Raw genomic sequence first — 17,699 nt, 5'->3', positions numbered from 1 at the left:
CACTTTAAATCTGTGCCCTCTCGTTCTTGATCCTTTTACGAGCGAGAACAGTTTCTTCCTATCTACTCTGTCCAGCTCCCTCATGATAGCCCCATATCAAATCTCCTCTCAGCCTTCTTTTCTCCAAGGCGAACAGTCCCAACCTCTCCTGCCCCTCTTCATAACTCAAGTTTCCTATCCCTGGAACCATTCTTCTAAACCTCTCCTGTATTCTCTCCAATATGTTCACATCCTTCCAATTGTGTGACACAATGCCCCAGTGGAGGTCTAACTAGTGTCCTGCATAAGTTCAGCATATTCTCCTTGCTCTTGTACTCTATGCCCCAATTAATAAAGCCCAGGATACTGTTTGCTTTATTAACTGCTCTCTCCATCTGACCTGCCACCTTGAATGATCTATGCACATATACACCCAGGTCCTTCTACTCCTGCACTCCCTTTAAGACTTTTATCCCTTATTTTATGTTGACCATGATGTGGAGATGTTGGTGTTGGACTGGGGCGGGCACAGTAAGAAGTCTCGCAATGCCAGGTTAAAGTCCAATAGGTTTATTTGAAATCATGAGCTTTCGGAGCGCTGCTCCTTCATCAGGTGAGTGGAGAGGTAGGTTTCACAAACACGGCAGATATAGACAAAGACACAATTGCCCCGGACTGATATCTCCCCCCTCCCGCCACCCCCTGCCCCACCAGAGTGGTTCACTCCAGCAGGGATTACAGTAGCTCTTAGAGTGAAGGGGGGCAATTGTGGGCCCCAAAAAGAGTCAGGTAGCAGGGGATGCCCCCTGGGCATTGGCACCCTAGCAGTGCCAATCTGTGCCCCTTGGCAATGCCCAGGGGGCACCTTGGCACTGTCCAGGGGGCATGGGGCAGTGCCAAAGGGGTGGGGCCTATGGGGGTGGGGTGATTGGTGGGAGGTCTTGCTGCAACGCTGCAGTCAGGATCAGTGGGGGAAGGAGGGAGGCCAGCGATTAGGGCAGGCTGGGTGGAGGGGGGGGGGCGGTGTCAGTCTGCTGGTGGTTGAGGCAGCGGGGGTTTGGCACTGCGGGGTGGGTCGGTGCTGGCCCGGGAATGGTTGGGGGACGAGTGATCGGGCCATGGGGGGGCTCGGAGAGCCGGCAATGCGGGGATCGTGGGGCTGGCCAACGGTTGAGCAGGCCAACAATTGGGAGGCCGGCATTGTGGGGCCACTGTGCATGCGCCAATCTCAGTTCTGACAGATTGGCGCATGCGCAATGGCCCACTTAGCGCTATGCTGCCGACTTCCTGGGCGGGAATAGGCCCTGCCCACAGCTTTGTAATGATATACATGCTCGTGACCTCTGCAGTGCACAGAGTGTGGAAGATTCTTCTCTGACCTCCCTCTGAAAAAAACAGTGTGAATTACTCCAGTTTTCATGCAAATTCGACACTTAGAATTATTTTGGGAGAATTCTGGCCATTGTCTGTTAGGTATGATTCCATGAGAATGACTATGTCAGGCTGTTGTTTGACTAGTCTGTGGGATACCTCTCCTACAAGTCTCCAGATGGAGGACTTTGCAGGTTTGACACGGCTGGGCGTGCCATTGTCGTTTCCAGATCATTATTGATGCTGGGTGGCCCATTTGGTTTCATTCCTTATTGATTTTTCTGTGGTAGTTTGAGTCAACTGGTTTGCTGGGCCATTTCAGAGGGCGTTTAAGAGTCAATCACATGTCTGTGGATTTGGAGTCACATGTAGGTCAGACCAGGTAAGAACTGCAGATTTCCTTCCCTAAAGGACATGAATTTAGGGTACTGAAGCCATTTGCTGAACTCAGTGCTAGATTGGTTAACTCACTATGAACCAGGGATTCAAGCTAGGAACTTAATAGTCTGCATGATTTACTTCTGCATTGGGCAGTGAATTTACAGCTGAGTTATTTAGCTTGCTCTGCTCCCTTTCTAATTCCACCATAACATTAAAAGTTCAAATCTAATTTGTTGATAGCCTTTTTACTGTTTGGCAAACAAATCATCATTAATCATTGGAGTATAAAGTCTGTGGTTGTCATGCTGAAGTTCTTTAGTGCTCAGTCAGGCCCCCTTGATACTGCATTCAGTTCTGATCATTGAGGCATAAGGGAAATGTTCTAAACTTGGAAGTAGCGCTGACAGGGCTATGAGGTTGCACAGAGAACTAAATTATGAGGACAGGTTAGAAAAACTGGCACCCTTTAGGCTTGAAAGAAGTGGAATGAGAGAAGATGTTGAAGAGTAAATGGAATAGAAAAGGCTAATTAAGTACATTAATTCAAATTAACTCACAACTGCAGAATGAGGATCAAATTGGTAAAAGGCGAGCTCATTGAAGACTAATTCCAGGGAGCATTTATTTAGACTAAAGTCTTCCGGTTAGGGTAATGGGGAAGAAAGCTTTGAAGCTATTGAAGAGGCAGACGGATGCAGTATTGGAGGCATTGTATGTCTCAGTGGAGGGCTGAGACAGATGAGCTGAATGGCCTCCCTCATCTCTATTTGTGATCTTTTACATGGCACAAGCTAAACACAAATTTCTCCTGCTTCCCAGAGAGCAATGTATGAAAGAAATGATTAATGTTACAAGCTGGTTTTCTTGTAGTGCATGGCAGCACATAATTTTGCATTGAACTTGTTTTCAGGAGCAACCCGTTGAAATGAAAAAAAGAACACTTTTCCATCATAAAATCACTATTAAATTGCAAAACCAGTGAATATTCTCAACATTTCTTGAATGATTATAGTGATGATACAATTACAATTGTAAAATAGACACTGATGAACTTGTTTCAATTATAAAACTGTTTAAGTTGGTATCCAAATTCGTATTATTAAGTCTCACTTTTGGTAAAGTAATCCTTACAAACTGCTATTTTCTTGTTTTAGTAACAGAAGGACTCAAATGTTTATTCAGCTGTGCCCTTGCGTTGGCTTTGACAGCTATAAACAGGAGAATATTACTACTATACAGTGTTTGTACATGTCTGAGTACAAACATCAAATTAAAAACTTGCTATTCAACATGTAAGATTTATCTTAGCTTTGAGGAAAGGCAAAATAACAGAACTAATGTCCTGATCATGAAGCTGGACTCTACTATCCTTCAGATTTAATATCTGAACATTTTCTGCATGATGTAATTATTTATGGCAATTCAATAAAGATATGACTTAATATGTTGAGCAGTCCTGTGATTAGTGTATTTCCCAGGATGCTTTTGACATGGTCCAGTAGAAGAGCAGCATTCAGTTGAATGGTAAGATTAATAAGCCTGGCAAGAAGTCACCAATAATTTCAGATTGAGAAATAATTACATTTTCCTGACTTCTCATCAGCTTATGTCAATCACATCAAATAGTTCAATATGTAATTGTGTAAGGCTTATAGGTTATGTGTTATCAGGGTTTAGTGAAGTTGTGAATAGATTTTCAAAGTACTAAGCCTTCATGGCTCCTAATAGATCTGGAACGTGACAGAATATAGCATAGGAAAAACTAGGTGAAAGAAGACGAAGATTCATCTAGTTCACTATCTATCATCCTGGAAATTGCATGATTGAATGATAACCGATCTGTTGGCTAATCATAGTAAACAATTTCTATCAATTAGTGGACAACAGACTCAGACATCAGGCAAGAAACATCTCCAGTGCTGGAAAGCTTTGGGAACCATAGGTTTAAAATCATGTTCCTCCCTTACCGTATATTGGCCGGAATTTTCCAGCCACTCACACTGGTGGGAATCTCCGGTCCCGCCAGCAGCACACCCCTGCCTGCGGGTTTCATGGCGGCGTGGGGTGACATAAGTGGGAAATCCCATTGACAGCGATGGGACCAGAGAATCCCACCGCTAGCAAACACCATGCTGTCTTCCACCGCCGGGAAACACACGGCTGGGAGGCCAAAGACTCTCACCCCACACGTTTCAAATTACTGCATACAAAATCTTGGGTGGAATTTTCCCCAATGGTGAGAATAGAGGTGGCACAGTGGTTAGCTCTGCTGCCTCATAGCGCCAGGGACCCGGGTTCAATTCCGGCCTCGGGTGACTGTGTGGAGTTTGCACATTCTCTGCGTGGGTTTCCTCCCACAGTCCAAAGATGTGCGGCTTAGGTTGATTGGCCATGATTGCCCCTTAATGTCAGGGGATTTGGAGGGTAAACATGTTGGTTTACAAGGACAGGACCTGGGTGGGATTGTTGTTGGTGCAGGCTTGATGGGCCAAATGGCCTCCTTCTGCACTGTAGACTCAATGATTCTATGATATGAATACCAGAGTTCTCCACGCCGGTCCGTCAAGCATGCTCCAGACTGCGATCGTCTCACACTCAGTCACGTTTTTGGAGAGTGGCGAGTTGGATGCTGGTACTGAGGGGGGGGGGGGGGGGGGCCTAAACACGCAAGCGAGCCTGGCTGCAGAGGGCTTTGGCACCGTTTTCGAAGGGTGCCCTGATCTCACAGTACACTGGGAGAACCCATCTCTCCCCGCCATGGACATTGCCCACCCCTCCCCTCCGCCCGGCCCACCTCATCGGCAGCATGTTCCCCCACCCCTTCCCCAACAAGGGTCACCAGCATGTGGCATTGGGGCCTTCCCGATGGTTACCCCCACCTGAACCTCGACATGCCCACCCCCCCCCCCCCCAACATGACCCCCTTCATGCTCCACTCCTGCACAGCCCCGCATCATATCCCCAATTGAGGCGCCTCGTCATAGCTCCCCATCATAGTGCCCATCAGGTCCCACCCCCACTCAGGCCTGACCCTCACTTAGGCCTACCCCCTTGGCACTGCCCCTGACACAGTGTGCCAGGTGGGCACTGCCTGATGGGCAATGCCCAGCCATGTCCCCGACTACCCAGGGGCTTCTATGACCTCCGAGCTTCCCGAGGATGGCTATCGTGCCTGGTCTTTGCTAGTGGAACCAGTCCTGATTCACGTTGGTGTGACGTCCCAACGGAAATCCAGTTAATCTCATGCTAATTTGCTTGTGCCCAGATCTAGTTTGCGCCAGTAAACAGGGGCTGGGTTGATTGCAAACTTGTGCTGTTATGCTCAGCAGCACCCCAGGCGAAGGAATGGCTGGTGCAGGAAAAACACCTTCTAGAGTTTCAAGATCACAGAGCAACCTGGGCATGGGGTATTACTGAGGGGGCTGTAGAGGACTCGGCAGCAAGCGCAGGGGTGTGGCTCTCAGCTGGTCCACCCCACCCCTCCTCACCACTGGAGGTGGCAAGGTGGCCACACAGTTTTGGCTGAACTGATTTTTCAGGATTGATGCAATCTGCACCAGATGCAGTGAGGTCAGAAAATTTCCCCCGTTACCTTTTGAAAGAAATCTAAATTATCTGCATCTGAATTAATCAACACGAGCTGCTTCTATCAATTCCCAAGGAGCTTGATCCATAGATTGACCACATGCGGTGAAATAATGGACAGGATCTTCTGGTCTTGCTGATGGGGAGCTGGGAGGTGGGGAAAACATTAGGTAGGATGTTGGGGTATCAGAACACCACTGCTTTCCCATCTCCATCAGAATTAAGTTCTGAGCAGGAAGGTCCATGGTCAACCTTCGCACCTTACTGTCTATTGAGGGCCTTGAATGGCCAATTAATTACCATTTAAGAGCCTTATCCCACCACCGCTGGTATTAACCCAGCTACAGGCGGGTCTGTGGCCATACAGCATACATGGCAGCTTAAACTGTGTGGCCAGCTTATCACCTCCAGTGGTGGCAGGAGGTGGGGAGGGTGGGGGGAGGAAACTGGCTGGAGCCACATCCCTGTCCTTGTTGCTGAGCCCCCTCAGTAATATCCCCATGCTCCAGACTGCTCTGTGATCTTGAAACTCTGGAAGGTGTTTTTCCTGCACCAGCAATTACTTCCCCTGTGGCACTGCTGAGCACAAGAGCTGTCAACCTCTGATTGGCTCTCAGTAGACAAGACTTATGTCTCTAGGGTCTTGATTGCAGGCCTATCACTGCCTGATTGACTCGTGGTTTGACGGGCATTCCCAAAAGAGGGTGGGCAGGCTAGACCCCTGCTGCTTCAACAAACTTCTTCCCAATATTTTTGCAGATTAGGTTTGAATTTTACATCCTACACCCACTCACTTCCATTTAGGTGTAGGCCTGGTCTTGTAGTTTCCGGGACAATGTCAAATAGGTTTTCATGCTCTATAGTACAATCCTGACAACAGCAATCATATCACCTCTCAATCTCTGTGGGAACATGTCCAATTTACATAATTGTCTTTTATAATCCAATCTCCCCATCCCCTCAATCATTCTGGTTGCCCCAATCATTTCTTCATTGTTATAATACCTTCTTTGCATGTTGGGGAAAGTGTTAATTTTACAACTACAAATTCAAATGCAGTAGATCTCCTGATCGTCATTAACATATTTTTAAAAAAATCATAGGAATCTATTAAAATGAATAAAAAATGTGGATTTCAAAATGACACAAAAATTAACTCTAGAGGGCACTCTTTAACACTACAATAGACCATTTGAGGGGAGACCGAGGCATAGTACTAATGTCACTAGACCAGTAATCCAGAGGCCCAGGCTAATGCCCAGGGACATGGGTTCAAATCCACCACGGCACCTGGTGGAATTTAAATTCAATTGAACTCCTCAGATACCGAAGCAATCCTAGCCATAAGTAGCAAGGCCTGGACAACAGTCAGGCTTGGGTTGGTAAGTGGCAAGTAACATTTGCACCACACAAATGCCAGGCAATGATCACCTTCTACAAGAGAGAATCTAACCATTCATAGAATCCCTACAGTGCAGAAGGAGTCCATTCAGCCCATCAAGTATGCATCGACCACAATCCCACTCAGGCCCTATTCCCGTAACCCCACATATTTACCCTACAAATCCCCCTGAGACTAGTGTCAATTTACCATGGCCAATCAACCTAACCTAACCTAATCAACCTAACATTATCCCATCACATTCATTGACATTACCATTGCTGAATCCCCTGCTATCAACACTGGCCAGAAACTTAACTGGACTAGCCATATAAATAATGTGACTACAAGAGCAGGTCAAAGACTGGGAATTCTGAAGCAAGCATTTCAGCTCCAGACTCCACAAAACTGTCCACCATTTACAAGGCACAAGTTGGGCGCGCGATGAAATATTCCCCACTTGCCTGGATGAGTGCGGCTGCAGCAGCAATCAAAAAGCTCAAGACCATCCAGCACAAAGCATTCTGCTTAATCAGCACCCCATCTACCAACTTAAACATTTGCTCCCTCCACCATTAACATGCAGTGGCAGCAGTGTGTACTGTATACAAGATGCACCGACACCATGTGGCCTGCAGCGGTTCAAGGTGGTGACTCACCACCACCTTCACAAGGGGCTTTGGGAAGGGCAGCAAATGTTGGCCCTGTTAGCCATGCCCACATTCCATAAAAAAATAATTTAAAAAATCTTCTCCACATGACACACTGAAGTTGTTGCAACCTTTTATTTATTTTTTTTAAATCAGAGGAAACATCAAAAAAATCATATCAAAGGACTTAAGGGACAGGCGAAATCCAAACTGTTCAGTCATCTTTACCTCCCAATGTGTCCTTTGTCAGTTTTCATTCTGCAACTAATCTGTGCCTGTCACTTTATGAATAAAGTGTGCAGGATTGAAGGCAGCAGCTGAACAATTACCATCACACTCCGACAGCATATACACATTTCTTAAGGGGATTCTTGAAACAAAATCATTTTACTCATTATATGTATTAAATATTTGAAGGACAAAGAGTTTTCATTCTTGTTCTTTTCAGTGGAGCCAATTTGAGAGAGGACATAGAAAGATTCTAAGAGGATAAATTAACTCAGATACTCCTGAAAAAATGATCGAGAGTTTCTTGCCAGATTTATCCCCTCTGTCCTAGAGTTGTTAACCCACACTAGGTACAATTCAATGGGCACTGGTTTCCATACAGTACCTCACATAAGTGACTGTTCGGCATGTATCAGACCAGATGGTGAACATGTGATGGCTATTTGGCCAGTGCAAGCCTGATCTTACTTTCAGTATCACCATACATGACTACTTCGCAACTGAAGCTATAGGACAGTAGTAATCAAGAGCAGAAACCTGCTTGATTATTTCCTCCTCTGTATTCCAGGGGTCCTGTGGCCAACTGCAGTACCCCTACTTGAAACCAGTTAGCCTGGCACAAACCAGTGGCTGAAAATGGGATTATCAGTGTGTGTATGGTTTTGCTTCATCTGAAGCAGTATTCAGGAGATGCTGCAAGCCATCTTTGCAAGGCAAAGAGAATGATGTGCTATGAATCCCGGTACACAGTTCAGAGATAAACCTGCTCTGAAACGCCAATACTGCTTTACGTTGGCAGAGACCTCTGATCCTTTACCAATAGACACTGTTGTTGCTGCATTGATTAGCAGTCACAATAAATAAAAATACCTTATTAATCAACTTGCCCATGTAGATGGCACGCTGCATATTTATTCCACAATGACAGTGACAGACAGGAGACCCGATTTCTATGATCTGGCATAAGCATTTATTATTTGTATATACCAGCAATAATAAAATGCACAATTGTTCTGATGCCGGTTTTGTAGAATACGAACCTCATCTGCACACTGAAGCTGCAGTTTCTATTCTGTCAGTGAGCACGTTTTTATAGCTCCAGATTAATCTTCTGTGTCTCACAGCGAGGAAACATAAATCACTCATTAAGTTAAATGTAAGTGAATGACAATGTTCTTCGAATATTTGGAGCTTGAAATCAGACCTGTATTTCGATCTCATCAATTCTGATTGTCCTTAAATGAGAACCAGATGGTTTGAAATATTGGTCTCTCTCTCAGCATTATTGGTACATTACCGGTTGCATATATTGCAGTTTTGACTTCAGCAAAAGTTAGTTATAATCCAGAGCTTTTCCCTCTCAAAAATGCCACTATTATTCTAAGGTCATACACTCACTGTTAATGCCAAAACCACATGATAATTGCAGAAGTGATACTGACAATGGTGACAATACCTACCATCAAATTAGGTGGATATCAACTTTAGAGCCTGCCTTTAAATGTACAACAGCAATTTGCATTTATATGGTGCCTTTAGCTTACTAAAAGGTCCCAAACTGATTCACAGGAGCATAATTTTAAAAAACCCATAATTAAACAAAACAATTCTCACCTAGACAAATGAGGACGATTTAGGACACAGGAAAACAGTTGTCAAAGAAGTAGGTCTTAAGCAGTGTCGTAAAGGAGGAGACAGTCAGTATCACTAGGCCACATTTATTGCTCAACCCCAGAAGCTCTTGAGAAGGTGGTGCTGAGCTGCTTTCTCGAACCGCTGCAGTTCCTATGGTGCAGGTGCACCAACAGTGCTGTTAGGGAGGGAATTCCAGGATTTTGACACAGCGACTGTGAAGGAGTGGTTATTTAGCTGCAAGTCAGTATGGTGTGTGGCTTGGAGGGGGATGTGAAGATGGTGTTCCATGCATTTGCTGCTCTTGGCCTTCTAGGTGGTAGAAGTTGTGGGTTTGGGAGGAACCTTGGTGAGTTGCTGCAATGCATCTTGTAGATGATACACACTGCTGCCACTCGTCGGTGGTGGAGGGAATGGATGGGCTGTGAACCAAGCGGGCTGCTTTGTCCGAGATAGTGTCAAGGTTCTTGGGTGTTTTTGGGGATCATAGAATCATACAGTGCAGAAGAGGCCCTTCAGCCCATTGAGTCTGCACCGACACATTAGAAACACCTGAACTCCCACCAAATCCCATCTGCCAACACTTGGTCCACAGCCCTGAAATTTATGATGTGCCAAGTGTTCATCCAGGTACTTTTTAAAGGATATGAAGTAACCCGCCTTTACCACCCTCCCAGGCAGCGCATTCCAGACCGTCACCATCCTCTGGGTAAAATGTTTTTCCTCACATCCCCCCAAGCCTCCTACCCCTCACCGTGAACCTATGTCTCCTCGTGACCAACACTTCAACTAAGGAGAACAGCTGCTCCTTATCCACTCTGTCCATGTCTCTCATAATCTTGTACACCTCAATCAGGTCACCCCTCAGTCTTCTCTGCTCCAACAAAAACAACCCAAGCCTATCCAACCTCTCTTCATAACTTAAATGTTCCATCCCAGGCAGCATCCTGGTGAATCTCCTCTGTACCCTGTCCAATGCAATCACATCCTTCTGATAATGTGGCGACCAGAATTGCACACAGTATTCTAGCTGTGGCCTCATCAAAGTTCTGTACAACTCCAACATGACTTCCCTGCTTTTGTAATCTCTGCCTCGATTGATAAAGGCAAGTGTCCCGTATGTCTTTTTCACCACCCTACTAACATGCCCTTCCACTTTCAGAGATCTGTGGACAAACACGCCAAGATCTCTTTGTTCCACAGAACTTCCTTGTGTCCTACCATTCATTGAATACTTTCTTGTCAAATTATTCCTTCCAAAGCATATCAACTCACACTTTTCAGGGTTAAATTCCATCTGCCAATTATCTGCCCATTTGACCATTCCGTCTATATCTTCTTGTAGCCCAAGACACTCTGCCTCATTATTAACCACCCATCCAATCTTTGTGTCATCCACAAACTTAATAATCCTACCCCCACATAGTCATCAATGCCATTTATATAAATGACGAATAATAGGGAGCCCAACACAAACCCCTGTAGTACGCCACTGGACACTGGCTTCCAGTCACTAAAGCAGCCTTCTATCATCACTCTCTGTCTCCTACAACTGAGCCAATTTTGAATCCACTTTATCAAATTATCCTGTATCCCATGTGAATTTACCTACTTTACAACTCTTCCATCTTGTCAAAGGCTTTGCTGAAATCCATATAAACTACATCGACTGCACTACCCTCATCTACACAATCCATATAAACTTCATTACCCTCATCCAGACAAGTGGAGAGTATTCCATCACACTCCTGACTTGTGCCTTGTGGACAGACTTGGGGGGGGTCAGGAGGTGAGTTACTCACCACAGTACTCCCAGCCGCTGATCTGCTCCTGTAGTTAGTGTATTTATAGGGCTGGTCCAGTTCAGTTTTTGATCAATGGTAATTCCCAGAATGTTGATTGTGAGGATTCAGCAAAGGTAATGCCATTGAATGTCATGGGGAGATGTTTGGATTCTCTCTCTTGTTGGAGATGGTCATTTCCTGACAATTGTGTGGCACAAATATTACTTGCCACCTATCATCAGCCCAAGCCTGAATGCTGTCCAGGTCTTACACATTTGGACAGGGTCTGCTTCAATATCTGAAGAGTCACAAATGGTGTTGAACATTATGCAATCATCGCTGATCATCCCCACTTCTGACCTTACAATGGAGGGAAGGTCATTGAAGAAGCTACTAAAAATGGTTGGGCTTAGGACTCTACCGAGGAACTCCTGCAGTGATATCCTGGATCTGAGATGATTCACCTCCAACAACTACCTTACTTTGTGTCAGTTATTGCTTCAACTAGCAGAGGGTTTTTTCCCTGATTCCCATTGAATCCAGTTTTGCTTGGGCTCCTTGATGCCAAGAACAGTCACTCTAACTTCACCTCTGGAGTTCAGATCTTTTGTCCATATTTGAACAAAGTCTGAGTGACTTTGATTAAATACCTCTTGGTTATTAAACTGGTAAGTTTCACCAAGCTGAGTGAGCTTGGTGGAACTTAAACTGAGCACCAGTCAGCAGGTTATTGCTGAGGAAATGTGGCATTTTTGACAATATCTTCCATCACTTTGCTGATGATCAAGAGTAGCCTGATGGGATGGTAATTGGTCTGGTTGAATTTGTCCTACTTTTCATGGACAGGACATTTCTGGGCAATTCTCAAAGTTGCCAGGTATATGCCAATGTTGTAGCTGTACTGGAACTGTTTGGCTAGAGGTGCAGCTAGTTCTGGAGCACACATCTTCAGTACTATTGCTGGGATGTTGTCTGGACCCATAGCCTTTGCAGTATCCAATGCCTTTAGCTGTTTCTTGATGGCATGTGGAGCGAATTGAATTGGGTGATGACTGACAGCTGTGACACTGGGAATGCCTGGAAGAGGCTGAGATGGATCATCCACTCTGCACTTCTGGCTAAAAATGGCTTCAAATTTTTCAACCTTGTCTAGGCATGCCACTAGCTCTGGAGCTTCAAGTCTTCAGTACATTTACTGGCTGCCAATGATGGAATAAGGAATGCACAAAAGGAGAGAATTGGAGGAATACAGAGTTCCCAGAAGGTTTGAGGCTGAAGATGGTTGCAAAGCTCAGGAGGACCAAAGGCCATGCATGGGTTTTAAGATAAGCATGAGAAAACTTTGAGGCTTTGGGGGAGGGGGAACCAAGAGAGGTTGGCAACACAGGTTGATGGGTGAATAGGACTTGGTTATGTTAAAGGGGATCTTAAAAGTATTTTCTAAACACACAAGTGTGTGAAAGGGTAGTCAAAGAATGGGTGGGACCAATCAGGTGCCCAAGGGAGATATTCCTGTGAAGGCAGAGGGCATAGCTGAAGTGCTAACAACTCACTTTGCAGCTCACTAGAGAGGAGGATGCTGCCAATGCAACAGGATATCATGAGGCAATAGCAATGTTGATTACATCAAAATAGATCAGTAAAGAGGTATTTAATCTCGCAGTCCTCAAAGCAAAAAAAAGTCATTTGATCTAAATGGAATGCATCCTCAATTAACTGTGGAAAGTCGGGTGGAAATTGCAAAGGTTCCGGTCACAATCTTCCAATCCTTCATGACACAGGGGGTAGTGCCAGCGGGCTGGAGGATTGCAAATGTTACACTCCGGTTTAAAAAATGGAAATCCGGCAACTACATGCCAGCCAGCCTAATTTCAGTGGTGGGGAAACTTTTAAAGACAATAATCTGAGACAAAATTAAATGGCATTTGGAAGAGAACGGGCTGATAAATAAAAATCAGCGTGGACTTCTTGAAGGCAAATCATGTTTGACTAAATTGCTTGAGTTTTTGGATTGTCATGGAGAGTTTTGTGAGGATAATCAGTTGATCTTGTGTATACTGAGTTTTAAAATACATTTAAAAAGTATTGTGCAATAGATGAATGGTTACTGACCTGAAACATTAACTCTGTTTCTCACCACACATGCTGCCTCGCTGCAGGAATCACAGCGGGCGGGACAGAACATTTGGCGGACCATTTAAAGATCTGTTGAGCTCGGGCAGGAATTTCCGGTCTTGGGGCATGCGCTGCCAGAAAATCCCACCCTAAATTTCCAGAATCTGCAATATTTAGCTTTTGTATCACATTATATATTTATTAGGCAAAATTAAATTCCATGGAGTTAAAGAAACACTGGCAACTTGGATATAAAATTAGCTTAATGACAGAAAATGGACAACAGTAGTCAATGGTTGTTTTTCAAACTGGAGAGACTTATATGATAGCGTTTCCCATTGGCCAGTATTCAGACAACTGTTCTTTTATATATAATAATGATCTGATTTGGTATGCAGGGTTAATAGTTTGCAGATGATACAAAACTCAGAAATGTCATAAACAATGAGGAGAATAGTAACAGACTTCAGGAGAACATAAACACATGAGAAATAGGCAGACACACAGCACAAAATTCAATGCAGAAAGTGGAAGTGATACATTTTAATTGGGGGAATGAGGAGAGGCAAAATGAGCTAAAAATACAAATCTAGAGGTATTGCAGGAGCAGAGAAATCTTCTGGGTGCATTTGGACCCCATTTGGAGTATTGTGAGCAGATTTGGGCCCCATATCTAAGGAAGGATGTGCTGGTCTTGGAAAGGGTCCAGAGGAGGTTCACAAGAATGATCCTTGGAATGAAGAGCTTGTCGTATGAGGAACGGTTGAGGACTCTGGGTCTGTACTCGTTGGAGTTTAGAAGGATTATGGGGGATTTTATTGAAACTTATAGGATACTGCGAGGCCTGGATAGAGTGGATGTGAAGAGGAGGTTTCCACTCGTCGGAAAAACTAGAACCAGAGGGCATAAGCTCAGGCTAAAGGGATGATCCTTTAAAACAGTGATGAGGAGGAATTTCTTCAGCCAGAGAGTGGTGAATCTGTGGAATTCGTTGCTGCAGAAGGCTGTGGAGGCCAAGTCATTGAGTGTCTTTAAGACAGAGATAGATAGGTTCTTGATTACTAAGGGGGTCAGGGGTAATGCGGAAAAGGCAGGAGAATGGGGCTAAGAAAAATATCAGCCATGATTGAATGGCAGAGCAGATTCGATGGGCCGAGTGGCCTAATTTTGCTCCTATGTCTTATGGTCTTATGTACACAAAATTTTGAAGGTGGCAGGACACATTGAGAAGGCTGTTAAAATAAAGGGATTATTGGCTTTATTAACAGAAGAATAGAATGTATAAGCAAGGAAGCTATGCTAAACATTTATAATACCCTGGTTGGGCCTCAGCTGGAGTATCGTGCTCCTTTCTAGGTACCATATGTAGGTAGGATGTGAAGACCTTGGAGAGGATGTGGAAGAGATTCAATAGATTGGGACGAGAGACTTCTGCTATGTGGCTAAGCTGCAGAAGCTGGAATTTGCTCCTTCGAGCAGAGAAGATAAGTGTGAGATTTCAGAGAGATGTTCAAAAACATGAATAGTTTGATGGAGTAAACGATGAGAAGTTATTTTCAGTGGCAGAAAGTTTGGATTGAGGAAATTCTGCCCTATTGAAGTTTTTTCTTATCCCGCCCAATACATGTCCAGTATTGTTCAATTAAAACCTTGGTCTGGATTTTGTGATGGGAATAGTCGTGAAACTGTCCGTGTTCACTGTCATTACACCACTGAAATCTACAGCAACTTTGGCTCTTCACACATGTGCAAAGTAATATGGAGTACCAGAGGTTGCTGTCAATGATTCTATGCTTCTTCAGAGGTTGCACTGTTGAGAAACACCACAGACTGCAATCAATGGCAAAACTTTGTACTGACAAAAACTTTCACTGTTAGTCTCATTGTAAAATCCCTTTAAAATTTTTTGAATAAGGTGTAGCTGGGTTTTTAACACAGTACTAAGTTCATAATTACTTCTAAATGCTTTCATTGGCCCCGAAAAGCTAATTTTTGTACATGTGATATGTCAAATTTCTCCATTGTGACTGAATAAATTATTTTTCTTTAATTTAGCTTCCAGCTTAAACAAATCATATATTTACTTTACTACTTAAAATCTTAAATTAACAGTGAAGAGATTTCTAATTCTCTGTTCGTGAGAATACTTCAATATAATTGTGCTTACCCTGTTTGCTGACATCACTGCTGCTGCATACCAGGAGAACCCTTTGATTTGATGTCAGATTTAAATACACTGGGAAAGGGCAAGTCCACAGAGACTGCTAGATATTTGTGGGCTGTTTTCTTTGAGGTCAGTGCCTGTTACTTCCTCAAATGACTGCAAAATCTTGGCATTTTTTTCAAAGAGAAGAGACATTTGGTCACACTGCTTGCACTTACCAACAACTCTCCCTAGGAACAGGGTCTTCAGAGAGTTAAACTTGATGTCTGTAGTTGCTGGCATGCTGTAAGGTACTGCAGGATAATGATCCAGCTGAACAAAGAATGAAAATAAAAGATAACAACACGTAGGTCATATTAAAATGATATTTAGGAGGGGAAGTCTGTTTGCCTAGCCCTGCTTCAAATGGTGCTCCACGGACTTGAGTTGATTCCTCAGGTGACAGCCTATGCCACCTGCAGCTGCCTTCATGGATTCCTCACTGATTTAATATTGATGAAACCTGTGCAGACCATGCAGGTAGTGGCTTACAGTGCTGACTGACCCTTGGGAATTGATATGGTCTGTGTGACACGACTGGAAGCAGTGCTATACAAATTATTTTTTCCTCCACTTATACTTAATAATTAAATTGTTGACACATTTCAGATTGGAAAAACATACTGGGTGGGATTTTCCGGCCGCGTCACCCTGAAACCAAAAAATCCTGCCCAAGGTCAACGGACCTTTCCATGGTCCACCCCTCGGCTGCTCCGCTTCCCATGGAGGGCGGGACAGTAAAATTCACCCCCCACCCCCCCCCCATGTCAATAACAGAATACAGGAACTCCCCCCATGTCAACAACAGATTACAGGAACATTCATTTAAAAAAAATACAATCTGCCTTTTACCCAAATATTAAATACTATGGCATTTCCCAGACAGTTCCCTCGAGATTTTATAGTTAGATAGTAAAGACTCTATATATATATATTAGATAATAAAGACTCTATAATGTTCTAATGAATGATAAGCAGGACACTTACAGTAAATATCATTCTAAATTGGTAACATGGTGAAGTGTCTGCATAGTATTGAGCTATGTAAATGTTTCCTTACAATAGGTAATTCTTTTTTGTGTGTACATCTACATCTATTACATCACTTCATTGAAACATAAGTTTCATTGATTTACATCTTTTCTAATGTATGTTACAGCAGCAATTTAAATTTATTTAACTGGTTTTAAAACATCTGTGGTTGTGAAATACATTATATAAATGCAAACCTATTTTATATCCGATTATACAACTATCCTCTCTAGGTGGCAAAGGTGATATGAATTAATATGGCTTGCCAATCAAATGGAAAGAATACATAGCAGTGAGAAAAGAACTTCAAATGTTAGGCTCATATAAACTACAAATGATTAAACAAAAATTTTTGTTTATTCATTGAACCATACTTAAAGTGATTTACAATAGAACCCTTTCATTGGTGTAATAAAAAGTGATAATTAGTAGGACTTAAATGCCAACTTGAGGTGTTAGTCCTATTTGAAGTTGCACTTCTCAGAGAAACATTCAAGATACCATCTTGCAATGAAAGCTCAAAGAAATTAGAAACATTTTTGGATAATTGCACTTTCAACAGCTGCAATGTTTTAATTTATGTAGTCGTTAAGATGTTTTTCTTGAGGAAATTTTGCTCATAATCAAATCCCGAAAATTAATAGGAAATGTTTTCTGTTTGGGAGTGTGTTTTGAGGGTGAAGTGAGAAATGGAGGATTGTTAAAGGGATGGATGGCTGGATTTCTTTGCTCTTTATAATCTGTTGTTAGTAGTACATGCATTATGGGGAGAAAATGGCATTGTGGCAATGTCACTGTATTAGTAATCCAGTGGCTCATGCTCTAGTGACAAGGGTTCAGATTCCACCATGGCAGCTGGTGGAATTTGAATTCAATTAATCAATAAATTCATTTAACTAAGAAAAATCTGGATTCAAAGCTAGTCTCATGAAATTATTATCGATCATCAATTGTTATGAAAACCCATCTGGTTCATCAATGCTCTTTCGAGAGGGAAATCTGTCATCCTTACCTGGTCTGGTCTACATGCAACTCTAGACTTACAGCAATGTGGTTGATCCTTAACTGCCCTCTGAAATGGCCTAACAAGCCACTTAGCTCAAGGGCAATTAAGGATAAGCAACAGATGCTGGCCTCATCAAAGACACTCACATCCTATGAAAGAATTTAAAAAAATCCTGGGTCATGTATGTGATGTTCAAATGGAAGTACCTATTATTTTATCCCAAAAGTGATGCTTCATCAAATTTTCTACTGCAATAATTTCCTTGAGTAAAATGACTGATTTGCTGATTAATGCTGAGTTATGAATATCAGGTAGGCTTGTCCTATTTGGGTAAGGCTTTCTGCATTGAAGG

The 17,699-nt window shown here is 43.3% G+C and overlaps 1 protein-coding gene across 1 annotated transcript in view; it reads right to left on the bottom strand.

Moving 5' to 3' along the window:
- The window catches only part of LOC144508500 (contactin-associated protein-like 2), a 1,535,312-nt gene that overhangs the window by 103,998 nt on the left and 1,413,615 nt on the right, over positions 1 to 17,699 (bottom strand). Inside the window, exon 22 of the mRNA XM_078236477.1 lies at positions 15,489 to 15,582. Within this exon, the coding sequence (XP_078092603.1) occupies positions 15,489 to 15,582 (94 nt within the window). The remainder of the gene's footprint in view (positions 1 to 15,488; positions 15,583 to 17,699) is intronic.

Source organism: Mustelus asterias, chromosome 2 (genome assembly GCF_964213995.1).
Source record: "Mustelus asterias chromosome 2, sMusAst1.hap1.1, whole genome shotgun sequence".
NCBI classification, from domain to species: domain Eukaryota; kingdom Metazoa; phylum Chordata; class Chondrichthyes; order Carcharhiniformes; family Triakidae; genus Mustelus; species Mustelus asterias.
This window is presented reverse-complemented; position numbering and strand designations above follow the sequence as displayed.